The following is a 27,591-nucleotide window of genomic DNA, read 5'->3' as shown; positions in this document are numbered from 1 at the left end:
CCTGGCTACATGTGAAAGGATGGACTGGGTCAGCGTCATGTTGTCCCTCATCTTTGCCGTGTCTCGTGTGCCAATGGTTGCCCTGGCGGTTTCTGTGTTTCAGAGAAGGATTGTGGGGACGGCTCTGATGAAAAGACCTGTCCTGAGCCTGCCGGTCAGTGCATAGAAGCACATGCACCATCACCCCCAGAGCCCCAGCTGGCCTCTGGTCCCCTCTCAGGATGCCCAGGCAGCTCCCCTCAGAGGCCCTAGGATGTGACAGAAGAGAAAGAGAGAGAGAGAGAGAGAGAGAGAGAGAGAGGAGGCAACAGGAGAAAGCAAACAGTGGAAAGGAAAGAAGCAGAGCAGGCAGAAAGAACCACTCAGAGAAGAAGAGATGACAGAGAGGAGGGACAAGGCATCCAAGAGAGAGGGCACGGAAAGAGTTAGAGGAGCAAATCCAGTTGGGAGAGACAAGAACACTACCCAAGGGGCAGAGCCAAACCGTAGTCTTCCCAAGCTTTCTGAAAGCGTGGAGGAAGTCCAGTAAGCCCCCCACCATTGAGGCCTGGAAAGCACGACATCCATCCCCTCTCCCTCAGATGCCTTCCAGTGGCCCCTGACCCTTCCTAGTTGTAGGCATTGCCCCTTGTGAGCTGGGTGCTTAGCATATGTGGCCCAGTGATGCCCAAGTTCAGGGCAGGGCCTGATTAAGCCCTTTCCTCCCCAGCAAGGAGGCCTCGCCTACACTTCACTTATCTCTCTCCCTCTAAAACTAGAGAAATCCCTACCTTTCCCCAAAAGCAAAGGCAAACAGACCCTGTTCCCACACCCTGCCCAAATGAAGAGCATGCTGTATGCCCCTCCGCCCCCACCCCAGTCTCCTGGAACTCAGGGAAAGGCCCTTCTGGAACCTGTCCGCCTCCCCTCCCCCCATGTGGGCCATGGTGCATGCTGCAGTCTATGCAGTTTCTGTGTCTTTTCTGTTTGTTTTTTTCTCAGTGGGGGGATTGGGGTGGGCTGCGGTGGGAATGAGGAGGCGGGAGTAGGGGCCCCAAGCTGGGGTCACAGAGAAAGCTGCTTGCTGACCTGCTCCTTGCCTTCTTGCCTCCCCCCAGACAATGACTGTGGGGACAACAGTGACGAGGCCGGCTGCAGCCACTCTTGCTCTAGCACCCAGTTCAAGTGCAACAGCGGGCGCTGCATCCCAGAGCACTGGACCTGCGATGGGGACAACGACTGCGGGGACTATAGTGACGAGACACACGCCAACTGCACCAATCAGGGTAGGCACCTGGGGCCAGCAGGGCGGGGCGGGGCTGTCCACATGCCAGTCATTCAGCCAGCCACCCATCCATCTGGGAGCCAGAGATAACCCAGACAGAGCTCTTATCCTGGAGGAGTTTCCAGTCCTGTGGGAGAGGGAGATTGCCAACAAGTCATTGTCACACACTGTTAAGTTAAGATTGTGGGCTTTGCAGCTGGGTGGCCTTGAGTTTGAGCTCCAGCTCTGCTACTTACTATCTGGGTGGCCTTGAGCAAGTTACTTAATCTTGATGGTCTCTGTGCGTTTCACTTGCAAAGTGGGGACAATAATAGCACTGTGACTGTGCTGTGTCGGGGTTCGGTGAGATAGATCATGCACGAAAAGCACTCAGCATAAGGCTTGTGTTTGGGACCTGGTTGCTTGGAAGGGGGGTACTCAAAGGGGTAGGGATGCAGGTGGGGTCAAAGGAGAGAGGTGTTGTCTCTGTGAGGGTCCCTAGTGTCCAAACTGCCAGGAACCAGCTCGGGGGCAGTGGCACTGAGTTCATTGGAGGGCACAGACCCTCTCAGGGGGTGTTGGTTTCTCAGCTCTGGCTGATTATTACCATAGAAGGATGCTGACCCAGGATTACCCTGGCTTTGAGAGAAATCAGAATGCAGATTTTCATGTGAAATCTGCCCATTTGTAAGTACATATATTAGTGTCCTAGGGCTGCCACAACAAAGTATCACAGACTTAGGAATAACAGGCTTAAATAACAGAAATTTATAGTCCCACAGTTCTGGAGGCTAGAAGTTTAAGATTCAAAGGTCAGCCTGACCAGGCGGTGGCACAGTGGATAGAGCATCGGACTGGGATGCAGAGGACCCAGGTTCGAGGCCCCGAGGTCGCCAGCTTGAGCGCGGGCTCATCTTGTTTGAGCAACGCTCACCAGTTTGGACCCAAGGGTGCTGGCTCGAGCAAGGGGTTACTCGGTCTGCTGTGGCCCCACGGTCAAGGCACATATGAGAAAGCAATCAGTGAACAACTAAGGTGTTGCAACGAAAAACTAATAATTGATGCTTCTCATCTCTCTTCATTTCTGTCTGTCTGTCCCTATCTATCCCTCTCTCTGACTCTCTCTCTGTCTCTGTAAAAGAAAAAAAAAAAAATCAAAGGTCAGCAGGGTTGGCTCCATCCGCGGGCTGTGCAGGAGTCCATTCCAGGCCCTCTCCCAGCTTCTGGAGTTCACTGGCGGTCCTTGGCTTGTCCATGCTGCTCCCCAATCTGTGCCTCCATCTCCACAGGGCGTTCTACCTGTGTGTCAGTCTCTGTGTCCGTTATTTCCTCCTTACGTACAGAGATATCTTAAATTAATCACCTTATATTGACCACCTGCAAAGACCTATTTCCAAATAAGGTCACATTCACAGGTACCATGAGTTAGGCCTTTGGCATCTTTTTTTAGGGAACATACATCAAACTGTAATAATTGGCAATTGATTTGAAAAGTTTTAAAAACACTGCAGGCCAAAATCTTTCCACAGGCATCTGGCCCCTGGGCCATCAGTTTACAGCCTTTTGCCTTGTCAAGTTAAGGTGCACAAGGTGGGAATAGTAATAAGTATTGAGCACTCACTATGGGCCCAGCACTGAGAAGGATGGGGAGAGCCACCCAGGCCCAGGAGACAGTCACTGAGTTCCCAGGGCCATTGCTGAGAAAGGCTGGGTGAGGAGAACAGGTAATAGTGCCTTGGGGTTCTCAGACAGGGTCCCTGGAGGCCTGTGTGTGGCCTGGTGGGAAGAGCTTTCAGCTCTGCACTTACAAGCTGGGTGAACTTGGGCAAGTTGCTTCTTCTGAACCTTGGCTTCCTCCTCTAGGAAATGAGGTGGGGGGGGGGCTGGCACATGGGATCAGGGGTGTCATGCTTGGTAGCAATTGTTAATTATGGTTGTGAGCTGAAATTGTCTGGGACCATTCAGGAGGAGGTGGGATTTGAACTGGGCCCTGATGAGGGATTGGACTGTGGGTAAATGGACAAGCGGGAGGGTCTGCAGGGTGGAGGTGGGGTGGCCTTGAGAACCCAGCAGTCAGACTTAGAGGGTGAAACTGAACACTCCCGCAGAAGCCAGTGGGGCTGGATGGGGCCCCTCAGACCCAAGGGGCAGTGAGGAATGAGGTTGTGTTGAACGGGGCAGATTATAGCAGGTGAAAGTCAGGCACTGGGGACCTTCAAAGGATTTTGAAGCTGGAAGAAGATATGTGTAGGAGGTCTTTCCGAAGACAGTCCTGGGAAGGGCTTAGATTAGAAATTTGTTCAGGGGCCCCAAGGAAGGAATATCAGCTTGGAGTCTGCTGCTGAAGTCCGGGTACAAGATAAGAGCGTCCGCCATGTTCCTGGCGGGGCAGGGAGGAAAAGCGAGGCCTGCAGCAGCAGTGTGAATGTTGGGTGAGCCGGGTGCACAGTCACCTTTGTCCTCCAGGGGTTGTTCCTGCTCCTTCTCTGGCCTCTTGAGTCAGATCTCAGCCTAGCAGCCAGATTGATCTTGCAGAGCTTAAGTCAGATTCTGCCCAGCCCCACCCTCAAGCCCACATTGGCTTCCTACATATTTAGAATCAATACCAAATGTTGCTTCATGGCCTGCGGGGCTCACCTCACCTCTCTGACCTGTGTTCCTGCCACTCATCTCCTACCTCACTCTGCTCAGGCTGTGTAGCTTCAAGTGTGCCCTGGGCATTTTTCCAATGCACCCTGCATAGTTCAGTCTCAGACTTTGCACTAGCTGTTCCCTCTGCATAGACTACAACCCCAGGTGTTCTCGTGGTTCGTGCCATTCAGGCCTCTGCTCACATGTCTCCCACTCAGAGGCCTTCCCTGATTGTCCCATCTAAAGTAGCATCCTCATCCCACTCTAGCCTTGACCTGGCTTTGTGTCCATAGCTTTGATCACTGCCTACAATTCCACTCTGGATTTCTGTGTCACGTTTTCATTGTCTGTCTTCCCCACTCGCACTTTTAACTCCATGAGGGTAAGGACTTCATCTTGCACATGCTAGCACCTGAAACAGTGCCCAGCACACAGCAGGCAATCAGGAAGTGTCTGTGGAGTGAAGGAATGAAACAGAAGCTAGGCTAAGGTGAGAGGCACTGAGCTCTGGCCTAGCAAATTGTTCATCCGGTAGAGCTCTCGTGTGTGAAACAGGGAGGTTAGATGAGATGATCTTTGGGGTCCTGGAAGGTGTAACATCCCTGACTCTCAGCGCTTCCAGAGAGTGTCAGCAGTGCTCCGAAGGCTCTTCATCCCTGTCTCTGTTCAGAGCCTTGGGGTGGGCATAGAGGGAGGGGCGACTGGAAAGGTAGATATGGGAATGGCTGACCTGGAGCCCCTGTGCCCACCCAGTGCCCTCCACCTGTCCCCCTGCAGCCACAAGGCCTCCTGGCGGCTGCCACAGTGATGAGTTCCAGTGCCGGCTGGATGGTCTGTGCATCCCCCTGCGGTGGCGCTGTGATGGGGACACTGACTGCATGGACTCCAGTGATGAGAAGAGCTGCGAGGGAGTGACCCACGTCTGTGACCCCAATGTCAAGTTTGGCTGCAAGGACTCTGGTAAAAAAAGAAGTATTAGTATTGCAGGGAGCTTAGAATGGGGCAACATGGACAGGAGGAGACCATACTGAGAGCAGAACAGAGCAGTGGCGAGGGAGACAGCGCCGTGCTCTGGGGGGAGGGGGTACGGAGACTGTGCAGAAAAGCTTGTGCATGATGCATGGAGAAGACATGAAGGGGCCGGGGCCAGCCCTAGGGGCCTGGAGCAAAACCCTCACCAGAACTGAGCTTCAACACCTCCTGTAGATTCCTGCTTTCTTTGTTGCCTGTATGACTTTGACAGAAAAAGCTTTAAGGTTCTTAGTGGACCCTTCGGCATTGCCGTCACGACCCTGTTAGAGAACTCCATGGATCCGGGGAGGACACGGGGAGCCCTGCTGCCCAGGGCTGGTGCCTCATACTCTACCCATCCCTCAGCTCGGTGCATCAGCAAAGCATGGGTGTGTGATGGCGACAGTGACTGTGAAGACAACTCAGATGAAGAGAACTGTGAGTCCCTGGCCTGCAGGCCACCTTCACACCCCTGTGCAAACACCACCTCAGTCTGCCTGCCCCCCGACAAGCTGTGTGATGGCAACGATGACTGTGGAGACGGCTCTGATGAGGGAGAACTCTGTGGTGAGGCCCAGACCTAGAGGGGGCTCCTGGAGGGGAGTGGGAGGGTGGCTGGGTAGGGAGGCTGGGCCAGGGCCATGAACAGGCAGGGTGGGCTCTGTGAGGAGAGGTCTGAGACTAGGAAAGGGCAGCTCTGGCTGCTGGACAAGTATTACCCAGAACAGTTACCAGCAACCCATGTTGACTTACAACTCATCTTAGCAAGAGGCTGTGCTACGTGCATCACATTATTATAACATTTAATCCATAAAGTAGCCCTGTGAGGCAGATACTGTTATCATCTCCATCTTACAGATGAGAAAACTGAGGTACAGAGAGGTTAAATAACTGGTCTAAGGTCAAACAGCTCCTAAAGTGCGTGAAGACAGTGCAGTGTGGCCCCTCACTGCATGCACCAACCCTTCACCCACACTTGTCCCACAGAGCAGTGCAGGGCTGGCTTTCAAGATGAAGGCACCAGGTTGAGGGTTGATGTGGTCAGGGCAGGCTTCCCAGAAGAGGTGGGGATTTAATAAGTGAACTTGACTCAAAGGAACTGCTGAGCTAAAGCCAGCGCGAGGAGGTGGGGATTTAATTGGGTTCTCAAAGATGTGCAGATCTTTCAGAGTGAGTGAGAACATGGTGGGGGAGAAAGGCGTTCATTCAAGATCAAAAGAAGTGGGGGTCAGGGAGGGCCACAAGGTGTGACTTGGGGATGAGGAGCAGAGCAGAGCGCCTTATCTCCTGTGAGCCAGGCAGCATCGGGTTCCTGAAAGGAGATAAGGCGGGTTGGGACAAGCCTTGAGAACTGCTGACGGGTCAACTGACGTGTCAGGGCTGGCAGATCCCAAGGTATGTCAGGACCTAGGCAGACATTTCGTACTGCACCTCACCCCAAGTCAGGAGAAATCAAGAAAAAGGGAATGGGTTTCCAACCCTCCCAGCAGAGGCAAAGAAAGTCAGGGCCCCTACCATGGGCTCAAGAAACAGCAAGGAAGTGGAGACCAGAGCGATGTAGCCATGTTGTGGGAAGGGGAAGAGGAGAGGTGGCTCCAGTGGTGGGTGCTGGGGTCCCAACCCTGGTCCTGAGAAAGCGTGGGAAGCAGTGGGACAGAAGGTAAGCTAGGAGTGGAAAAGAAGAATGCCATGGACAGGGTTCCAGGGTTCTGTCTGGCCTGTGTCGGACTTGGAGCCCAGCAGGGCCACGGTCCTGCCTCCTCTGGGACCCTGACCTTGATCCTGTCCTCTGATCCCCACCCCCCAGATCAGTGTTCCCTGAATAACGGAGGCTGCAGCCACAACTGCTCAGTGGCACCTGGGGAAGGCATTGTGTGTTCGTGCCCTCTGGGCATGGAGCTGGGGCCCGACAACCACACCTGTCAGATCCAGAGCTACTGTGCCAAGCACCTCAAGTGCAGCCAGAAATGCGACCAGAACAAGTTCAGTGTGAAGTGCTCCTGCTACGAGGGATGGGTGCTGGAGCCCGATGGCGAAAGCTGCCGCAGCCTGGGTAAAACACGGGAGGGGGGGGGGGGGGGGGCTCGCAGCTGGGCGGGCCGAGGCAGGTCCTTGAGCTGTGATTGGCTGGCCTTGGATGGCTGAATGCTAAAGGCTAAGGTTTCCATCTGGCCCAGCCCCAGAGCCAACAGAGACCCCGCCTGCCCCTTACAGACATAAGAAACATCCAAACCTGTAGAGAATATTTTGAGTTTACTTGAATCAAACTGACAACAGTTGCCAGGAAGCAAAATCTCAATGGACTGAAAAAATGCTCCAGAGAATGGCAGTTTTGCATCTTATTTTATACATTAAAATCATAGGAAGAGGCCTAAGGAGGGTTACATTAAATCAGTGGTGGTAGATTAAGGGGGCAGGGGCAAGGAACTCTCTGGGATTGGATAGAAAGTAAAACAGAGAGGCACTTACATCTTTACATTGGTGGTATGGGATACTTACTAACTACAATTTACAGCACACAGAGGTGGCCTCCTGGAAACATAACAAGGAGGCGTTCTGTGGTCTCCATGCTCTGGTGCCGTGGTTGTGCCCTGTGGGGTCGGGGAAAAGATTACTCTGACATTCCAAAAGTATGTTTACCTTTGATGTAAAAAGACAATAGTGTTATTTGAGGACAAGATTGACCTTTGTTGCCTGACCAGGCGGTGGCGCAGTGGATAGAGCCTCAGACTGGGATGGGGAAGACCCAGGTTCGAGACTCCGAGGTCACCAGCTTGAGCACGGGCTCATCTGGTTTGAGCAAAGCTCACCAGCTTGTGTCCAAGGTCGCTGGCTTGAGCAAGGTCTGCTGTGGCCCCCTGGTCAAGGCACATATGAGAAAGCAATCAATGAACAACTAAGGTGTTGCAACGAAAAACTGATGATTGATGCTTCTCATCTCTCTCCATTCCTGTCTGTCTATCCCCCTCTCTCTGTCTCTGTAAAAAAAAAAAAAGAGAGAGAGAGAGAGATTGACTTTTGTCAAGGAATCTACAGGCCAAACAGTGACTACCTGCTATGACTCGCTTTTAGTTAGGAATTTGTATGTTCAGACCATCCTCAGTGGTAACTTTCAGTCTCTTGAGTTTGTCAGGCCCACCAAGCTGGCCTCTCCTGAGCTTGTCAGGTTTAATAAGGATCTCCTTTTTCGTCTACACCCTGGCCAGGGTGGCACGGAGGCAGCAAGCCCCTTTCTAACCCCTACCTCAACCTTCCTCAGACCCCTTCAAGCCGTTCATCATCTTCTCTAACCGCCATGAAATCCGGCGCATTGACCTTCACAAGGGGGACTATAGCGTCTTGGTGCCTGGCCTGCGCAACACAATTGCCCTGGACTTCCACCTCAGCCAGAGTGCCCTCTACTGGACGGACGTGGTGGAGGACAAGATCTACCGGGGGAAGCTGCTGGACAATGGAGGTGACCTGGGCTGATGTGGGATGAAGTGCTCACAGAAGGGGCACTTGGGTGCCCAGCCCCAGGCAGAGGCCCTTAGCCTCCCCATCCCCCACACCCTTCTTAATTGGGTTAGATTTTGCTGTGGGTTTCAGTGCCTGACACCCCGTAATTATTGTCAACAGATCTGCTAGCCTGATAATTAACAAAATGATCAGCCTTTCTTTGAAAAGGCCTGGAGCTCAGCTCCCCAAATCCTGGAATTACAGGCTTGAAAGTAAAAAAGCCATTTAGGGATGGGGGGCCTGAACTTTGCCTCTGTCCCTAGATGGCCTGACCCATCACAGAGTTCTTTCACACACATTATGAGCCCCTACCGTAGACACTGGGCCCTGGAAAGCAGCAGTGACCAAACGGGCCCAAATGTCTGCCCTCATGGAGCTTAGCTGCCAGTGGGAACATCAGCTGTAAACAAAACCAATGAGTACGCTATGCAATGCGACAGAAGAGGCTAACCCTGCGACCAAAAGAAAGGAGGCAAGGGGGATAGTGAGAACAGGAGTTGACATTTTAAATTAAATGGTCAAAGAAGGCCCTGTGAAAAGGTGACATCTGAGCAAAGACTTGAAAGAAGCACATTTTGCTATAAGGGTTTGTATTGTTTGTAGTAGAGAAAACTTTCAGTCACCTCAAATGTCAAGCATCCATCAACAAGGGGATGGCTAAATAGACTGGGGTTGTGTTCAGACTATGCAACAGTCTCTAAAACGGTGAAGTCTACACATAGATATGTATATCCATGAGAAAATCTCCAGGACAGTCTGTGGAGTGACTTCTAGAAAGTTCTGTTCTCCTCACATTGGGTCCAGTTCTGTCCTCCAAAGCCTCTACCCTCTGTTCTGACCTCTTCCCATAAGGTAGCCTTCCAGAAAGCTGCCAGCAGATGATGGTAGCCACGTCTCCTCCTGCAGGGCTCTGGAAGCCAGGCTTTTCCCCCACTTGACCTCCTGGTGTGTGGAGGGCCTACATGAGGAGACTGGGGGCATCTGGGAGCCCCAGTTGAATCTGGGGTCCATCAGAGATGTAAGGGTTGAGGGTGGGTTGTGGAGGGTTCCTAAGATGTCTTGAGTTCAGTCTAGCCTACCTCGTGAGACCCTAACCTCCCGTGACCCTCTCTTTTCCAGCCCTAACCAGTTTTGAGGTGGTGATTCAGTATGGCCTGGCCACACCTGAGGGCCTGGCTGTAGACTGGATTGCAGGCAACATTTACTGGGTCGAGAGTAACCTGGACCAAATTGAGGTGGCCAAGCTGGATGGGACCCTTCGGACCACCCTGCTGGCTGGTGACATTGAACACCCAAGGGCAATCGCACTGGATCCCCGGGATGGGTGAGAACCCTGCCTAGCACTGTTCTGGCACCGTGGTTTCCCCAAAGCCTCATTCAGCCTGGTCAGAGAAACCCATCACCTTAGTGCTACTTGACCCCCTCAGCCCTTTACCTAGGATCCTACCACAGCTCCTTCCCTAGACCCCTGGCCTTGCCTTTCCTGACCCCCTCCCCACTCCCTAGGATCCTGTTTTGGACAGACTGGGATGCCAGCCTGCCCCGAATTGAGGCAGCCTCCATGAGTGGTGCTGGGCGCCGTACCATCCACCGGGAGACAGGCTCAGGTGGCTGGCCCAATGGGCTCACCGTGGACTACCTGGAGAAGCGCATCCTCTGGATCGATGCCAGGTCAGCACCCTCTACCATCTTCCTCCCCCTCCCCCCCAGGGCCAGGGTAGACCAAGGTCCCAGCACCTGGCAGTGAGGAGTGGTAAGAAGGCCTGGAGGAGTTAGATCCAGAAGCAGGTGTGCCTTTTTCTAACCTTCACCAAAGCCCTGTGTGCTAATAGCTATCCTGGGAGAAGTAAGGGGGTGTGGGAGTTCGTGACTGAGGGCTGGATCCTAGAACTGGCACCATGTGATCCCCGCTGCTTGGTCATTTATCTGCCTTCTCTGGCCAGCAAGGGTGGGAGGAGGGTGCTCCAGTGTGCTGAGGTGGGTGCTGTGGGCCAGGGCCTGAGAGGGGGACCCTGGGAAGGGGGCCCTGAGCAGCAACCCCAGCCAATACCGTCACTCTACCCCAACCATGTTCTCAGGTCAGACGCCATCTACTCAGCTCGTTACGATGGCTCCGGCCACATGGAGGTGCTGCGGGGACACGAATTCCTATCGCACCCGTTTGCAGTGACACTGTACGGGGGGGAGGTGTACTGGACGGACTGGCGGACAAACACGCTGGCCAAAGCCAACAAATGGACCGGCCACAATGTCACCGTGGTGCAGAGGACCAACACCCAGCCCTTTGACCTGCAGGTGTACCACCCCTCCCGGCAGCCCATGGGTAAGGGCCAGAAGGAGCCAGCAGCCACGTTAGAGGGCCCTTGCGGGGGGGGGCATGGACACGGACACAGGAGTGGGTGGAATGGCGGGGGAGGGGGGACGAAATCCTGCTGAGGGAGAAGGACTGACGGCAGGTGGCGCTGAGGCAGGGAAGATAGAAAGGGGTGGAGAGGGGTGGTTCAGGTGAGAAAAGTCACAGGATTTTCTTGCTTCTGTTCTCTTCCCCCCACCCAGCTCCCAACCCCTGTGAGGCCAACGGGGGCCGTGGCCCCTGCTCCCACCTATGTCTTATCAACTACAACCGGACAGTCTCCTGCGCCTGTCCGCACCTTATGAAGCTCCACAAGGACAACATCACCTGCTATGGTAAGAGCCCCCCCAGAGCCAGTGGTAAGAGGAGGCTGCAGGGGATGGGTTGGCACCGAGGCTCCCCACTGTAATTAAAGGCAGTCCAGTGGGAAGGGTCCTGACAGGGGAGGCTCCGGGCACAGCTTCTGTAAGGTGAGGCTGGGACTCTGGCAGGAAAGTTACACCCAGCAGAGGTGCTTCTTTTTGATGGCTACGGGCCAGCAGCAAACAGAAGGAATAAGAGGGAGGGACCCTAATCTGGGTAGGTGGGAAGCACAGAGGCCGGGGCCTGCCTTCAGTGACCTCCTCTGTGCCCCACAGAGTTTAAGAAGTTCCTGCTGTACGCACGTCAGATGGAGATCCGGGGAGTGGACCTGGACGCCCCCTACTACAACTACATCATCTCCTTCACGGTGCCCGACATCGACAACGTCACCGTGCTGGACTATGATGCCCGCGAGCAGCGTGTTTACTGGTCCGACGTGCGGACACAGGCCATCAAGAGGGCCTTCATCAATGGCACAGGCGTGGAGACAGTCGTATCTGCAGGTTCTGTCTGGACCCTGCTGACCCCTGTGGGCACACATGCCCCCCCCCCCAGCCCTCACTCCCTACCCTTGCCCCCAGCGCCCCCTCCCTGTCTCTCTGGGCCCCTCAAAGTACTCCAGCCTGGTTTCCTGATCCCTATTCCCACAGAAACCAGCTGCCCCCCCACCTCCCCATCTCTGCCCTGCAAGTTCCCAACCACCGCCTCCCCACTCTGCCCCCAGATTTGCCAAATGCCCATGGGCTGGCTGTGGACTGGGTGTCCCGGAACCTGTTCTGGACAAGCTACGACACCAACAAGAAGCAAATTAATGTGGCCCGGCTGGATGGCTCCTTCAAGAATGCAGTGGTGCAGGGCCTGGATCAACCCCACGGCCTGGTTGTCCACCCCCTTCGTGGGTCAGTCCAGGGCCCAGGGTTAGACAGCGTGAGGTATTGTGTGGGGGCGGGGGGGAGAAGAGGACTCTGAGCCTGCACCTTTCCTTCCACTAGAAAGCTCTACTGGACTGACGGTGACAATATCAGCATGGCCAATATGGACGGCAGCAACCGCACCCTGCTCTTCAGTGGCCAGAAAGGCCCTGTGGGTATGAACTTACTCTACCTGCCCATCAGCCTTCCCTGATTCCTGGACCAGGACCAGGGTTCCCCAGTTGCCGCTCTGCCCCTTTGAACCCCAGCTTAGTGTTTGTCCTCACCACCCTCCCTGCAAACCCTCACATATCCCTGGAGCTGAGCAGCCCGGCCGGGTTAGGCTCTGGGTCCCCAGCCCTCATGTCAGGCTCTCCGGCAGTGACATCCTGCTCTTCTAGGCCTGGCTATCGACTTCCCTGAAAGCAAACTCTACTGGATCAGCTCCGGGAACCACACTATCAACCGCTGCAACCTGGATGGGAGTGAGCTTGAGATCATTGACACCATGAGGAACCAGCTAGGCAAGGCCACAGCGCTGGCCATCATGGGTGAGGGTCACTGGATAGGGGCAAGGACAGGAGCAGAACCAGCCAGGCTGGACTCCCGGCCAGGCCGTTCAGGAATGCTGGGCAGGGAGGGCCTTCTCAAGGATCTCATCCCCTCCTGCTGCCCCAGGGGACAAGCTGTGGTGGGCAGATCAGGTGTCGGAGAAGATGGGCACGTGCAACAAGGCTGACGGCTCCGGGTCCATTGTCCTGCGGAACAGCACGACCCTAGTGATGCACATGAAGGTCTATGACGAGAGTATCCAACTGGGTGAGACGGGGTTGAGGGGAAGGGGTGGTGCGATGGGGGCCAAAGAGGTCAGGGCTACAAGTAGGAGTGGCTGCAGGAATCCCTGGGCAAGCGAGTGAATGAGAATGCAAGTGGGGTGGGTTCCGCCCATCACCCAGAGGGGCTCCCCTTTTTAACTCTCATTGAGGCACCATATAGGCTCACAGCCAGCCCAGTTGCTGGGCCAGGGGCCAGGAGGACAGATCACCTGAGAGCTGACTTGGATGGTGACCCCCAGAAGGTCCAGGGTGAAGGCAGTGACTCTCCTGTCCCTGAGGAGCACAAGCCTGACACTGAGGTCCCAAGAGGGCTACTAACTCTTTTTCTTTGCCTCCTGCCTCCTCCCCCAGAGCACAAGGGCACCAACCCCTGCAGCATCAGCAATGGGGACTGCTCCCAGCTCTGCCTGCCTACGTCAGAGTCGACCCGCTCCTGCATGTGCACAGCTGGCTATAGCCTTCGGAGTGGCCAGCAGGCCTGTGAGGGTCAGTGCCCCTGCCTCTCCTCCCTACTTCAACCCGGGTCCCCAGCCACGGCTCATCCTACCCTACAGCCCACCTTCCTGTCCTCACCTTGGCAACAGGACTGCATTCGTCATGTATTATTAAGGGCCTTCTGAGTTAGATGCTTAGTAAGCCCCTCTGTGCTGGGTGCCCTTGCTCTGCAGCCTTATCCAGAAGGGAGGCTAACAGGTAGGGAAAACAGGACCGTGAAGTGGCTCTGATTTCAGTAGTATTTTGTAAAACTGGACATCCAAAGGCGGTGCCAGAGCCAGCTTTGTGAAATAGGTGTGCTGTGAGCTAGGTTTTATAGGACAAGTAGGATTTGAGGGTGTAGCTCAAAGGGGAAGGGATGCTAGCAAGGCAAGGGATCCAGAGCGACAGGAGGATGTGTGGGGGCCCCCGAGGTGCCACGCCGAAATGGCGGGCAGGGTGTGGGGCCGTTGTGGTGACAGGCTATGAAGTAGGGCAGTGCCCTGGCCTCTCAGCCAGGAGTTCCTGGAAAGCGGTGTTTGGGGCAGATTAACCTGGCGGCATAGAGCCAGCCGAATGGGGGATGGAGAAACCGAGGCAGTTAGACCAGTTAGAAGGCTGTTAGAGTAACCCCAGTGTTAGGAGATGGGACCTAGGCTGGGACTGAAGAGAAGGGATGGAAGCCAGAGACATTGCACAAGAGCTTGCTGACTGATTTACAAGCCTGCTCCAGGACCGCATTTCCCAAATGTACTTACTCCCGGCACCTCCCTCTTTGACGTGGTGGGTAGATGTTACCGAAATTAACACTGGGTTGAACAAAGTTTAAGTGTTTTTTGCTGCAGAATGTCTCAGAGACTTGAATATGCTCATCTGCACTAAAAAATTTTCAAGAGAAGACTCTAGTGTTTGGAGTTTCCTCCAACTCACTCAGCCATGAATCCTTTTTACATGGAGCCTGAGCAACCAGGGCCCATTTGGGGACACACTGTATCAGGTGACAAAGGCAAAGGAAGATTCTGGGATGTGTGAACGTGGCGCCTCATAAGGACTGGAAAACTGGAATGAGGCTGACTCAGGAGCGAGGTGTTGGGAATGTTGAGTTTGAGGTGTTAGAGAGAGGGGAGGACAGGAAACTAAGGTGGAAATCTAAATCTGGAATCATGCAGTGTGATTGCCTTGTCTGAACCTTCCCAGGTTCTCCATAATGGCCTTTGGGAGTGCAGGATTGTAAGGTGGGACTCGGGGAAAGAGACCCAGGGCTCTGCTGCCCTCTAGTGGGGGGCTAGTGGTCTCTTGCAGGTAGTTCCCCAGCCTATATTGCTTTCCTGACTCCCAGTGAGCTGACCCCCCCTGCCCAGGCCAGGGTGTGTGTATATACATGTGTTGGGGTGGGGGGGGGGGGAGAGGCTCGATAATTGGGATAAAATATGGAAAGGGATGCAGATAAGAACAGGTTTGAGGGTGACAGGAGTCAAGCATAAAGGGGTATCTGTGAGACCCATGTGTCAAGTGTTCTTGTGTTTCAGGTGTGGGCTCTTTTCTCCTGTACTCTGTGCATGAGGGAATTCGAGGAATCCCCCTGGATCCCAATGACAAGTCGGATGCTTTGGTCCCGGTATCAGGGACTTCCCTGGCTGTTGGCATTGATTTCCATGCCGGTGAGCCATGTGATGATGGGAGGGGGTGGCGGGGCCCGACCTTAGGGGGTGGTGTGCTCTGGGGGTCCAGTTTCAGGCTATCTGACCTCGGCGGGAGGGAGGCACTTACACACAACAGCCCCCACCCCTGCCCACTTCCCCTTCCCAAGCCACTCCCTCACCCCAAACACTCATGCACCTCTATCCTGACCCCACGTGATTGTGACACCCCCATCTTGACCCTGCCTTGTTTGGTATCCCCATATTGGCTTCTTCACCTCCAGAAAATGACACCATTTACTGGGTGGACATGGGCCTAAGCACCATCAGCCGAGCTAAGCGAGATCAGACGTGGCGTGAGGATGTGGTGACCAACGGCATAGGCCGCGTGGAGGGCATCGCGGTAGACTGGATCGCAGGTGTGCTGTGGCAGGGCGCGGTGCCCCCGGCGAGGCAGAGCACGGGGGAAAGCGCAGTCTCTGAAGGAGGGGTCTGAGGAGAAGGGGCAGCAGGGGTTTCTGGGGGCTGGGAGGGGGCCAGGGATGCATGTTCCCACCCCACCCCGAGCACCACCTACTCCTTCCTGCAGGCAACATCTACTGGACGGACCAGGGATTTGACGTTATTGAGGTCGCCCGGCTCAATGGCTCTTTCCGCTACGTGGTCATCTCCCAGGGTCTGGACAAGCCCCGAGCCATCACTGTCCACCCGGAGAAGGGGTGAGGAGCTGGATAGGCGGGCCACTACTCCCCATTCCTGGCTCTGGTCTGGCCCAGCCACTCTGGCCACAGCCCACTCTGATGAGGCCCTCTCTCCTCCATGTTCTGGAGACGGAGCCCCGCACCCCTCCATCCTACAGGTACTTGTTCTGGACTGAGTGGGGCCAGTACCCGCGTATCGAGCGATCTAGGCTGGATGGCAGTGAGCGAGTGGTGCTGGTCAACGTCAGCATCAGCTGGCCCAACGGCATCTCAGTGGACTATCAGGTCTGGACGCAGGCTCAGCCCATGGGCCAAGGGGTAGACCCTGTGCTCTGGGGGAAGCTCCCCTTATCTGTGCCCTGCTCCCCTGTGAGTCTCCCTGTCATGGCCCCCCACCTAGGAGAAATATATGGACAGGGAGTCATGGGGTCATCTGACCCAGTCCCCACCCTGGGTAGGACCCCTGCCACCCCAGAGATGGTGGGGGAAGGTCACTCAGAAGTGGGGACTGCAGAGAACCCTAGAGATTGACAGATTGGCAGGTCAGAGAACAGGAGGAGACAGAGGAGGAAGAAGGGTGAGAGAGTCGGGAGGGTGGGTGGGGTGCTCAGGAGGGCCTGGGCCCGGAGTGAGGCGGCCGCCTCTGGCCTGTAGGATGGGAAGCTGTACTGGTGCGACGCCCGGACGGACAAGATTGAGCGGATTGATCTGGAGACAGGTGAGAGCCGCGAGGTGGTTCTGTCCAGCAACAACATGGACATGTTTTCTGTGTCTGTGTTTGAGGATTTCATCTACTGGAGTGACAGGTGAGGGCTTCCATCCTGGCCTTCTCCTTGGCTGCCTCCCTTCCTCCTGGCCCAGCTGACGTCTTGCTCACGGCCCTTTCTTTTCCCCAGGACTCACGCTAATGGTTCCATCAAGCGCGGGAGCAAAGACAACGCCACTGACTCCGTGCCCCTGAGAACGGGCATTGGTGTTCAGCTCAAAGACATCAAGGTCTTCAACCGGGACCGGCAGAAAGGTGAGGCCAGGCTCTGGGCTTGGCAGGAGAGGCCCAAGGGGCCCTGGCCTGTGAGTGCGTACCCTAGAGAGCCCAGAGTGAGGGGGGCTGGGAGAGAGAAGTAAGACCCAAAGGGGCACTTCCCAGTGACCCCAGAGACCCCAAGGTTGGCAAGCTGTAGGACTGATCTAGGAGCTGGCTACAGAGGCTTGGAGGGTTGTCTGAACGGGGCATACTGAGGTACAGCAGGGTGCCAGCCAGAATTTCCACCTCAGCTGAGAGGACAGAGACACCAGTGAGTCTTTTCCCAAGACAGGCCCTGTGTTCCATAAATTTCTCCCCGTGTCCTCCTCCCAGGCACCAACGTGTGTGCGGTAGCCAATGGCGGGTGCCAGCAGCTGTGCCTATACCGGGGCAGCGGGAAGCGGGCATGCGCCTGTGCCCATGGGATGCTGGCTGAGGACGGGGCATCGTGCCGCGAGTATGCTGGTTACCTGCTCTACTCTGAGCGCACCATCCTTAAGAGCATCCACCTGTCAGATGAGCGCAATCTCAACGCGCCCGTACAGCCCTTCGAGGATCCTGAATACATGAAGAACGTTATTGCTCTGGCCTTCGACTACCGAGCGGGCACCTCCCCAGGCACCCCCAACCGCATCTTCTTCAGCGACATCCACTTTGGGAACATCCAGCAGATCAATGACGATGGCTCGGGGAGAACCACCATTGTGGAGAGTGAGCCCAGATTCCAAGTCTTCCTAGGAAAGGGTGTGGGGTCAGCACAGACTCAGGGCAAAAGAGCTGACCTCAGCCAGCCCACACCTGCCCTGTTGGAAACCCAACTGCCTCTATGTCCCTGATACGTGTCCATTGGATCACACTGTACCCATTGTAGTTACTCCCCCTTTGGAGGCAGAGTGGGCCCAGTCTTACTTCCCCCTCTGGCCCTGGTTCATCGCCAGGCTACATAGATACAGCCCTGCTCTTCTCTGTATGTCCAGTGCTCACAGCACCACTGCAGAGATGGACCAGGTTCAAGCCCAGACACAGGGTTTCAGTCACTTGGGCAAGTTTCCTATCTTCCCTAGGCTTCAGATTTCTTTCTTTCTCTCTTTTTCTTTCTCTCTTTCTCTTTCTCTCTTTCTTTCTTTCTCTTTCTTTCTTTCTTTCTTTCTTTCTTTCTTTCTTTCTTTCTTTTGTGACAGAGACAGAGAGAGAGACAGAGAGGGACAGGTAGGGACAAACAAGCAGGAAGGAAGAGAGATGAGAAACATCAATTCTTTGTTGTGGCTTCTTATGTGTTCATTGATTGCTTCCTCATATGTGCCTTGACTGGGGTGGGAGTTGAGGGTGGGGGCTCCAGCAGAGCGAGTAACCCCTTGCTCAAGATAAGGGCCTTGGGCTCAAGCCAGCAACCATGGAGTCATGTCTATGATCCCACACTCAAGCCAGAGACCCTGCGCAGTAGCCAGATGAGCCCACGCTGAAGCCAGAGAGCTAGGGTTTCAAACCCGGGTCCTCTGCATCCCAGTCCAGTGCTCTATCCACTGTGCCACAGCCTGGTCAGGCCCTAGGCCTCAGATTTCTTGTTTGTGTAGAGACAGGAGCATCTGAAATGGCAAGTATAAAAGCTTAGCTCAACATAGGACACTTCATGCCTGCTCCATGAAGGATGGTGGGTGCTAGAGCTCTCAGCAATTTTGAAAACTGTATTTTGTTCCACTACAGTTGTGTCTGCTCCAGGCTGGATGCCCCCAGGTCTATTGACTCACTCATTTATTCATTTATTCATTCATCTTGTCCACAAAGACATGCCAGACAGTAAACTAGGTGCCAAGTACACAGTGGTGATAAGAACAGACCTGTCTGTTCAGCCTCCTTTGGAAATTTTCTGCTTCACATGTCCAGTTCACATGTCTGTCTAAAAATGTAGTGTCCAAAACTGAAGGATACTCTGCATTCTTGGTTTGATCAGGAGAGATTGGCAGAATGTTCCCTCCCTTCTGGCCATTGTTCAGGCTCAATGCTTCTATTAATGCAGCCTTCTGGCAACCATGTGGTCATACAGCTTAAAGCCACTAAAACTTCTGAGTCTTTTTCTCTCAAAGACTGGTGCACGGTCTTTCCTGTGCATTTAGTTCTCAACCTGTGTTTAAGATGTCTACAAAACAATCAAGTTCGGGGTCTTTTTAAGTAGGAATCTTCCCAGTACAGTCCAAGTAGGATTTGATTTACTGAAATCCAGTTTGCACCCAACGTGGCAGCTCCAGGAAAGTATGACCACAATGTTAAGTCAAATCTACCCATCAGTGGGAGACGCAGGAAGTAGAGTCAGGGAGATGGACTGTGTGTCACTTGAGCAGGAAATAGGGTGATACCACAGAGTTTGGAGGCACCAAGGGCTGTGCCTTTGCCAGCTCCCACATATCTCTTCCAACCCCACATATGTCAGGGAAGTGGGTGCCCTAGACTGTGCCCCTAAGCTCCTGCCCAGGTTGTCCCTTCAGCTCTGCTTTCTAGCCCTAACCCAACCCATGGCTGCTTCTTTCTTTTTGTAGATGTGGGCTCCGTGGAAGGCCTGGCCTATCACCGTGGCTGGGACACTCTCTACTGGACGAGCTACACAACATCTACCATCACCCGCCACACGGTGGACCAGACCCGCACAGGGGCCTTCGAGCGTGAGACGGTTATCACCATGTCTGGAGATGACCACCCACGGGCTTTTGTGCTGGACGAATGCCAGAAGTGAGCTGCCAGGGCATGGGGAAGATGGGCCGCAGGGGGGGCAGAAACTACCCCAAGCTGACCTGGGCGGGGGACACAAGAGAAGCTGTCTCTAGCCTGAGTTCTGCTACTTCTTTGCTGTATGACCTTGGACTAGCTCTATGACCTCTCTGAACTTCGGTTGCCTTATGTGTAATACGAGGATAGTATTTCAGGTGCCTGAACCTAGGGCAGTATCAGAATGGGGGCTGTGGAGGACCTTCTGGCTTGGTAATTAGCCAGTGCATTCACCAGAGAGCCAGGTTTAAGGCACATAGTAGGTCCTATGTATTTCTGGGACTCGAAGCTTCAGGCAAAGATTGTTCACTTGATTTGTGGATGCTTTGAGTTGGGCCTTTCCAAGCCACTGAGTTGGGAAGAGAAACCATATTGGTGGGAAGCACTAATGACCAGCAGAAGACTATTGTAATTACTGAGAGGCATCACAGAGGTGGCAGGTTGTCACAGGGCCTGGAGGCAGAAAGGCCAGAAAAGGGCAGAACAGACATGGGATTGCTTTGAGAAATACTAGAAGAGGGAGTGCTCCACACAGGGAGGTCCTGCAGGGCCTTCTGCACCTGATCGAAGGCTCCTGTGGTGGAGAGAGGTGTGCAGGGCTGAGGGCGACCCAGCAGGTCAGGCTGAGACTGTGAAGGAGTCCAGAACACAAGCCAGGTGAGTCCACTGTCCTCAGGACAGGTCTGTGACCAGAACACCAGAGGGACAGGGGGAGGAGGTGTACAGAGGTCCTGGGGAAGGAGACTGGCAGATCTTCTGAGAGGCCTGGAGAATGGGACTGGCTCCTGTGCAGCTCGGTGGTTCTTGGTGCATAAGGACGGCCTGGGGATGGCTGGTTCCCTGGCTCCACCCCAGGCCTAATCAAGTGACTCTCTGGGACTGAAGACCCAGAATCACAATCTAATGCAGGTGGTGTGAGGACCACATCATCACAGCCACTGTAACACTTGACCAGCCCTGAGGTCTTCCACACCCATTGCTGGAGCCTCACCACCCCAGAGAGGAACACAGTGTGGCTGGCCACCCCCCACCCCCGCCACCTCCTTTACTGAGAGCAGGCCAGAAGGCTCATTTAGGGGCAGAGCTGGGGCTCAGACCTCAAGAATGCAAAGGCCTTAAATTATGGAGAAGGTGATTCTTGAGAACTTCTTGAGGGCAGGAATCCTTGCACCCCTCAGGACCAAGGACAAGTAGACACTCAACAGGGGTCTCCTGGGTGTAAGGAGAAGAAAGCATTAATAAAATAATAGAAAATACTCAGAGTATTTGCTGGCTGTCATTAAGATAAACATTAACTCAATTCTCAAACCACCCTATGGGACAAGTAGTGTTTCCACTTCATAGGAGAGGAAACTGAGGCACAGAGAAGCCAAGTAACTTGCTAAGGTTCCTAGCTGATAAGTGGTGGAGCCAGGACTGGAATCCCAGGGCCCAAGTCACTTGGCTACACTGTCTCAGTATAGACGGTCATTTTGCAGACACTGAGGAAGACGTGCACACACAGGCCCTTCCTAGACACTGGGCTGTATTGGTTTTAGTGGCTCAAAGCTTGCCTTTGGCACCGGAGTCTGGTTCATACCTTGGCCGACCCTGGGTTCTAGTCATCTGCATGCCTTGGCCTGGCAGACCCCTTGGCTTTGACTCCTGTTCCCTGTGGCTCTCTCTTCCTCCAGCCTGATGTTCTGGACCAACTGGAATGAGCAGCACCCCAGCATCATGCGTGCGGCCCTGTCTGGAGCCAATGCCCTGACTCTCATCGAGAAGGACATCCGCACCCCCAATGGCCTGGCCATTGACCACCGCGCCGAGAAGCTCTACTTCTCTGATGCCACCCTGGACAAGATCGAGCGGTGCGAGTATGATGGCTCCCACCGCTATGTGAGTCTCCGGGGCAGGCAGGAGGGCGCTGGGGTCAGGGGATGGCCAGCCAGCCAAGGCAGAGAACGCCCAGGCAGAGAGTAGCAGAAACAGAGTCCACATGGTAGGAAGAACCAGGAAGGCCCTAGGAGTTTCATCCAGGCCGATATTGCCACTTAGCTGTGTGGCCTTGTGCAATCCTCACCTTCCAGACTTGGCTTCCTCATTGATTGAGGGAGGTGGCAGGATGTCTATGCAGGTCCTTCTCATTATGTGACTGGGTCTCGGGCCCCGGGCTAGCTGCAGGGGGCAGTCAGGGTGAAAGGCCCAAACTAAACCTGTGACAGTGATGGCACTGTTTGCACAGGTGATCCTGAAGTCGGAACCAGTCCACCCCTTTGGGTTGGCTGTGTATGGGGAGCACATCTTCTGGACCGACTGGGTGCGGCGGGCTGTGCAACGGGCCAACAAGTATGTGGGCAGTGATATGAAGCTGTTGCGTGTGGACATCCCCCAGCAACCCATGGGCATCATCGCTGTGGCCAATGACACCAACAGCTGTGAGTGGGTCCGCTGCCACCAGCTCGGCCGTCCTGCCCATTCAGTGCATGCCCACACATGCATACAATCACATGCATGCCCACACATGCACACAATCACATGCATGCACACACACACTCCTATACTCATACCATCCTCCTCTGGTCTCATCTGAATCCACGGACAGCCCAGCACACATTCTTGCCATCTCTCCCACCCAGAACCACATATGTCCTCGGAACCCGATCACACACTCTCAGCCCAAGCTCTGCACAGGCACACCCCCCACACTAGGCCTGGCTGGCTGAGTGTTCCCCTCACAGACCTGCAACTTTGCCGGCCTCTCACAGGTCCTGGGGCCCCTACCACTACGCACATGATCTGAAGGCTCCTTAGACTCGCAGCGCCCCAGACCATGTCTGGAATTCCCTATCACCCTGCCTAAAAGCATATCCTCCACCTCAGGTGCCCCAAGCACTCCCCAGTTGGCCCTTCACCACATGCCTGCACTGCCAGGGCCCTAGAGCTCTGTGCAGCCGGAGAGGGCAGTGCAGCATCTGGTGGTGCGCAGAGAGAGACCCCTCAGCCCACTGTCTTCCCTCCCTGCCCCAGGCGAACTCTCCCCTTGCCGCCTCAACAACGAGGGCTGCCAGGACCTCTGTCTGCTCACCCACCAAGGCCATGTCAACTGCTCCTGCCGAGGGGGCCGCATTCTCCAGGAGGACCTCACCTGCCGGGGTAAGATGGAGGGCACTGGCAGGGGGACCGTGGGGCCACATTGGGGACCGGCTCCTCCCAGACTCTCCCAATGGCCCAGGCCCCTGAACCTTTCACCAAGGAGAAAGTGAGGATGACCTCGATTCTGGGGTTGGGGGAGAGGGACAGGGGCACTCGAGGCCCTAGGACCCCGGCTCATAAAGCTCCTCCACCTCCCTTACCCAGCGGTGAATTCCTCTTGCCGAGCGCAAGATGAGTTTGAGTGTGCCAATGGCGAGTGTATCAACTTCAGCTTGACATGTGACGGCGTCTCCCACTGCAAGGACAAGTCTGATGAGAAGCCGTCCTACTGCAGTAAGGAGCCACCTCTAGACCCTGGCTTCCAGTCACCAGCCCCAGCCCCCAGCAGGGCAAGGCATGAGTGTGAGAGGAACCAAAGCTCCAGCACCCAGTTCCATGGCCCTGGAGTTTTGTTTTGGGAGCTCATGGAGGACAGAACTACCATGAGCCCTGTGCCAGGCCCATAGCAGGGGCTGCACAGATTGTCAAGGGAACAAATGCATGACAGCTCATCAGACGCAGATGCAGCCCCTCCGCTGTAGCTGCTGCTGACTCACAGCCCGCCTCCCCACCTGCAGACTCACGCCGCTGCAAAAAGACTTTTCGCCAGTGCAACAACGGGCGCTGTGTGTCCAACATGCTGTGGTGCAACGGGGCAGATGACTGTGGGGATGGCTCCGACGAGATTCCCTGCAACAGTAAGTAGGACACAGTGCCGGGGCCTCAGACCCCCAACCTCTGCCCCACCCCACATTGCTGAGCTTTGGGCCCCAGACCCCAAGGGTTCGGGGCACTCTATGGCAGGCTTTGGGCCAGGTGCTCTGGCCTGGGCCATCCCGTCCTGGCCCCCACAGGGAGGACCTAGCCTTATGGTACGGGTGGGTGCTATTCTAGAGACAGCTTGTGGTGTGGGCGAGTTCCGCTGCCGGGATGGCACCTGCATCGGAAACTCCAGCCGCTGCAATCAGTTCGTGGACTGTGATGATGCCTCGGACGAGATGAACTGCAGTGAGTGAGGCCCCGGCCCCTGGAACATTTCACCAAGGAGAAGCTAAGACTGATCTCAGTTCCGGGAGGAGGTGGGAGACACAGACAGGGTTCTTCTGGGCCCCCCTGTGCTGCTTCCCCTATCCTGCCTGGTGCTTCTTTCTACCTTCCTCTGGCCCACAGGGGACCTCCGTCCCCTCATAGCCTGCCTGTCCCACCCCATGCTCCCTGCCTCTGTGCCTGAGCTCCCCTGGAATTCAGAGAGGGGGCAGTGAGCGGAAGGTGTGGACAGCACTCCACCTGAAGGACTCCATTCAACTTTCCAAAACACAAAGGCCCCATATGGCCAGCAGCTGCCAAGGAGGATGTTTGGAGGGAACTGGTGTCACCCCTCATCCCCACCCCCACCAGGTGCCACAGACTGCAGCAGCTACTTCCGCCTGGGTGTGAAGGGCGTGCGCTTCCAGCCCTGTGAGCGGACCTCCCTCTGCTACGCGCCCAGCTGGGTGTGTGATGGTGCTAATGACTGCGGGGACTACAGCGACGAGCGAGACTGCCCAGGTCCAGACAGTGGTCAGGCGGGCGGTGGGCAGCAGGTGCTTGAGGGAAAGAGGGCCCTCATACCTTTCTTACCCCCAGGTGTGAAGCGCCCCAGATGCCCCCTGAACTACTTTGCCTGCCGCAGTGGGCGCTGCATCCCCATGAGCTGGACGTGTGACAAGGAGGATGACTGTGAACAGGGAGAGGACGAGACCCACTGCAGTGAGTGACCCATCACCTGAGCTGGGTGCCCTGAGCATCTGTGAAGGCTAGGCCTTCACCACAGCCACTGAGACCCTATCCAGGCCTTATCTTTCAACTCCTACCCAGAAGATGTCCTTCTGGGAGGAGGGCTACCCAGGCCAGAGCCTCAAGAGAGGGGGTCTTATGTCTACTCTTGCTAAGTGGTGCTGTGGGTCCCTCCTGTTGATCCTGTGGCATCTACCTGCCCAGCTTAGTGACCTTCCATCCCTTTCCCCTTCTGACTGTGGCTTTTGACTGCCCCAGACAAGTTCTGTTCAGAGGCCCAGTTTGAGTGTCAGAACCATCGTTGCATCTCCAAGCAGTGGCTGTGTGACGGCAGTGATGACTGTGGGGACGGCTCGGATGAGGCAGCGCACTGCGGTGAGAGGGCTGGGCTCAGGTCGGGGAGGTGCCCCAGGAGGGACAGGTACCCCCACCCCACCCATACACACTCACACACACACACACACACACACCCTCTTGCAGGAAGGACAGCACAGCAGGGGGGACATTACCCCGCTGCCCAGCCCTGCTCTGCCTGCTCCTGAGCCTCTCAGAAGCTCCCTGTTCCCTCCACAGAAGGCAAGACATGCGGCCCCAACTCCTTCTCCTGCCCGGGCACCCACGTGTGTGTCCCAGAGCGCTGGCTCTGTGATGGTGACAAGGACTGTGCTGATGGCGCCGATGAGAGTGTCACAGCTGGCTGCTGTGAGTGATGGGTTATGAGGAGTGGGGGACGGGGGGCAGCAAGGAGCCACAGTCTCGCTTTGCACTAAGGGAAACAGTCAAGAAGGGGAGAGGCTTCAGCAGGGGTCGGTCATACAAGTGGTTAGTGGCAGAGCCCTATCTGCAACTCAGGTGTCCGGACCCCTGCTCAGTGCTCTGCCTGGTCTACTACTTGGACCGCGAGAAGGCCTGGGGTAACAACAGTCAGCAGCTGGGCAGGCAGAGCTGAGGGGCCACGTCCACCTCTGTCCACAGTGTACAACAGCACCTGCGACGACCGCGAGTTCATGTGCCAGAACCGGCAGTGCATCCCCAAGCACTTCGTGTGTGACCATGACCGTGACTGCGCCGACGGCTCCGACGAGTCTCCTGAGTGTGGTGAGCCCTGGTGGGAAACGGGCCTGTCCTCGCTGTGGCGGGCTCCGCCCAGGCCACCAGCCTCATCCGCCCCCTCCTCCTCCAGAGTACCCAACCTGTGGCCCCAATGAGTTCCGCTGCGCCAATGGGCGCTGTCTGAGCTCCCGCCAGTGGGAATGCGATGGTGAAAATGACTGCCACGACCAGAGTGATGAGGCTCCCATGAACCCACACTGCACCAGCCCAGGTGGGCCTGATGCCCCCTCTCCCTCTCGCCTTGCCCCCTGTTCCCAGGACCTCACTGACCTGCCACCTCTGCCCCTTCCTAGAGCACAAATGCTACGCCCCCTCACAGTTCCTGTGCAGCAGCGGGCGCTGCGTGGCAGAGGCACTGCTTTGCAATGGCCAGGATGACTGTGGGGACAGTTCGGACGAGCGGGGCTGCCACGTCAATGAGTGTCTCAGCCGCAAGCTCAGTGGCTGCAGCCAAGAGTGTGAGGACCTCAAGATTGGCTTCAAGGTGAGCCCCGCCCCAGGGAGGGAGCTTCCATATCCCCAAGCCTGGAAAGAACTCCTTTCTCCAGCTCTCATTCATTCATTCAACAAGGGCTTGCGCAGCACCTGCTCTTCCAGACAGCACTAGAGGCAGTGGGGACACAACAGTGAACAGAACAGAGCTCTATTTGCTGAGTTCTGACAGTGGAGCCAGCCGGCTTTGCTGCACACAGGAGAGTAAGGGGCATGAAGAGGTCAAAGAGGGTCTGCAGTTCAAGGGTGAGGCCAGACCAAAGAATAAAATCTGACAGTTTTCACCATACAGATGATATTTAAGTCCAAGGGAGGGAGTGCAGATAGAAAAGGGGAACTCTAAGGCCTGAGCCCTGTACTCAGCCACCCCAAGGCTGGGAGGCGAGGGGACCGGCTCATGCACCTGAGAAGGGAACAACACGGGCTGAAGAACAGCAAGTGAAGAAAGCATTGGAGAGGAGCATGGTCAGCTCTGTCAAATGATGTCCACGGGTCACAGGAGATGAGGCCTGAGCACTGCCCTGTGGACGTGGAAACGTGGTGGTCATTGGGACTCACTCTGGTGGTTTTGGTGGGGTGAGGGCCAGATAGCTGGCACAGTCTGCTCAGCACTTGTGTGCACCTGCCTTGCTGGGCAAGTGTGGGCTCCTGATGGAGGGAACCAGAGCCTCCCGATGGCTTCTGATCCCTGGTCTTGGGTGGGAGGCTCTCAGCTTCCAGGGAAGCCCAGACTCCTACCGAGCCCCTGGCCAAGGCTCCCTGTGCCCACAGTGCCGCTGCCGCCCTGGCTTTCGGCTGAAGGATGACGGCCGCACGTGTGCCGATGTGGACGAGTGCAGCACCACCTTCCCCTGCAGCCAGCTCTGCATCAACACCCACGGCAGCTACAAGTGTCTGTGCGTGGAGGGCTATGCCCCCCGCAGCGGTGACCCCCACAGCTGCAAGGCTGTGACCGGTGAGATGGGGCGTGGAGGGCGTGAGGTGGCCCTGGCAACTGGGGCTGTGGAGGTAGGGCTGGGACAGCAGAGCTCCCGACAGGCTGGGATCGGGAGTGCTCTGATGTGCCCCAGCTGGCGGCTGAGCCAGGATCCTCTGTCTCCAGACGAGGAGCCATTTCTGATCTTTGCCAACCGGTACTACCTGCGCAAGCTCAATCTGGACGGCTCCAACTACACGCTGCTTAAGCAGGTACCAGACTTGGCCTCCTTGTGCACCTGCCCCCCTGGCCCAGAGCTGCTGTCTTCACCCAGTTCAGCCCACCTCCTCCCCATGGGGCATACGGCCATCACGCCTTACTGATGTCTTCAGCCACCCCTCTCCTGACTCTACAGTCAGACCTGTCCCCACCCCCCAATCCAGGGCCTGAACAATGCTGTTGCCTTGGATTTTGACTACCGAGAGCAGATGATTTACTGGACGGATGTGACAACTCAGGGCAGCATGATCCGAAGGATGCACCTTAATGGGAGCAATGTGCAGGTGAGGCTGCGGAAGCCCACCTCCCGGCTGGCAAATACAGGAGTGCAGAAATCCAGCCCCACAGTGCCCCTTCCTAGAGGGTGTTCTTTGCTTCAAAGCTATCTCCCCTTCT

The 27,591-nt window shown here is 55.8% G+C and overlaps 1 protein-coding gene across 1 annotated transcript in view; it reads left to right on the top strand.

Annotated features, from left to right (window-relative positions):
• Positions 1 to 27,591, top strand: part of LRP1 (LDL receptor related protein 1) — an 81,349-nt gene that overhangs the window by 39,220 nt on the left and 14,538 nt on the right. Inside the window, exons 20-58 of the mRNA XM_066369449.1 lie at positions 1,098 to 1,265; positions 4,652 to 4,834; positions 5,252 to 5,452; positions 6,693 to 6,938; positions 8,145 to 8,342; positions 9,503 to 9,707; positions 9,890 to 10,054; positions 10,462 to 10,706; positions 10,940 to 11,071; positions 11,375 to 11,602; positions 11,824 to 11,998; positions 12,092 to 12,186; positions 12,412 to 12,561; positions 12,689 to 12,829; positions 13,198 to 13,332; positions 14,850 to 14,981; positions 15,245 to 15,379; positions 15,550 to 15,679; positions 15,820 to 15,946; positions 16,316 to 16,467; positions 16,558 to 16,682; positions 17,019 to 17,396; positions 19,220 to 19,409; positions 21,119 to 21,323; positions 21,670 to 21,862; positions 22,455 to 22,580; positions 22,785 to 22,913; positions 23,198 to 23,317; positions 23,514 to 23,627; positions 24,018 to 24,167; positions 24,246 to 24,368; positions 24,654 to 24,770; positions 24,969 to 25,097; positions 25,371 to 25,493; positions 25,579 to 25,719; positions 25,802 to 25,992; positions 26,772 to 26,955; positions 27,103 to 27,188; positions 27,360 to 27,479. Coding sequence (XP_066225546.1) covers positions 1,098 to 1,265; positions 4,652 to 4,834; positions 5,252 to 5,452; positions 6,693 to 6,938; positions 8,145 to 8,342; positions 9,503 to 9,707; positions 9,890 to 10,054; positions 10,462 to 10,706; positions 10,940 to 11,071; positions 11,375 to 11,602; positions 11,824 to 11,998; positions 12,092 to 12,186; positions 12,412 to 12,561; positions 12,689 to 12,829; positions 13,198 to 13,332; positions 14,850 to 14,981; positions 15,245 to 15,379; positions 15,550 to 15,679; positions 15,820 to 15,946; positions 16,316 to 16,467; positions 16,558 to 16,682; positions 17,019 to 17,396; positions 19,220 to 19,409; positions 21,119 to 21,323; positions 21,670 to 21,862; positions 22,455 to 22,580; positions 22,785 to 22,913; positions 23,198 to 23,317; positions 23,514 to 23,627; positions 24,018 to 24,167; positions 24,246 to 24,368; positions 24,654 to 24,770; positions 24,969 to 25,097; positions 25,371 to 25,493; positions 25,579 to 25,719; positions 25,802 to 25,992; positions 26,772 to 26,955; positions 27,103 to 27,188; positions 27,360 to 27,479 — 6,287 coding nt within the window. The remainder of the gene's footprint in view (positions 1 to 1,097; positions 1,266 to 4,651; positions 4,835 to 5,251; positions 5,453 to 6,692; positions 6,939 to 8,144; positions 8,343 to 9,502; positions 9,708 to 9,889; positions 10,055 to 10,461; positions 10,707 to 10,939; positions 11,072 to 11,374; positions 11,603 to 11,823; positions 11,999 to 12,091; positions 12,187 to 12,411; positions 12,562 to 12,688; positions 12,830 to 13,197; positions 13,333 to 14,849; positions 14,982 to 15,244; positions 15,380 to 15,549; positions 15,680 to 15,819; positions 15,947 to 16,315; positions 16,468 to 16,557; positions 16,683 to 17,018; positions 17,397 to 19,219; positions 19,410 to 21,118; positions 21,324 to 21,669; positions 21,863 to 22,454; positions 22,581 to 22,784; positions 22,914 to 23,197; positions 23,318 to 23,513; positions 23,628 to 24,017; positions 24,168 to 24,245; positions 24,369 to 24,653; positions 24,771 to 24,968; positions 25,098 to 25,370; positions 25,494 to 25,578; positions 25,720 to 25,801; positions 25,993 to 26,771; positions 26,956 to 27,102; positions 27,189 to 27,359; positions 27,480 to 27,591) is intronic.

Source organism: Saccopteryx leptura, chromosome 2 (assembly GCF_036850995.1).
Source record: "Saccopteryx leptura isolate mSacLep1 chromosome 2, mSacLep1_pri_phased_curated, whole genome shotgun sequence".
NCBI classification, from domain to species: domain Eukaryota; kingdom Metazoa; phylum Chordata; class Mammalia; order Chiroptera; family Emballonuridae; genus Saccopteryx; species Saccopteryx leptura.
The sequence above is the reverse complement of the archived record's forward strand: the minus strand, read 5'-3'. Positions and strand labels throughout refer to the sequence as shown.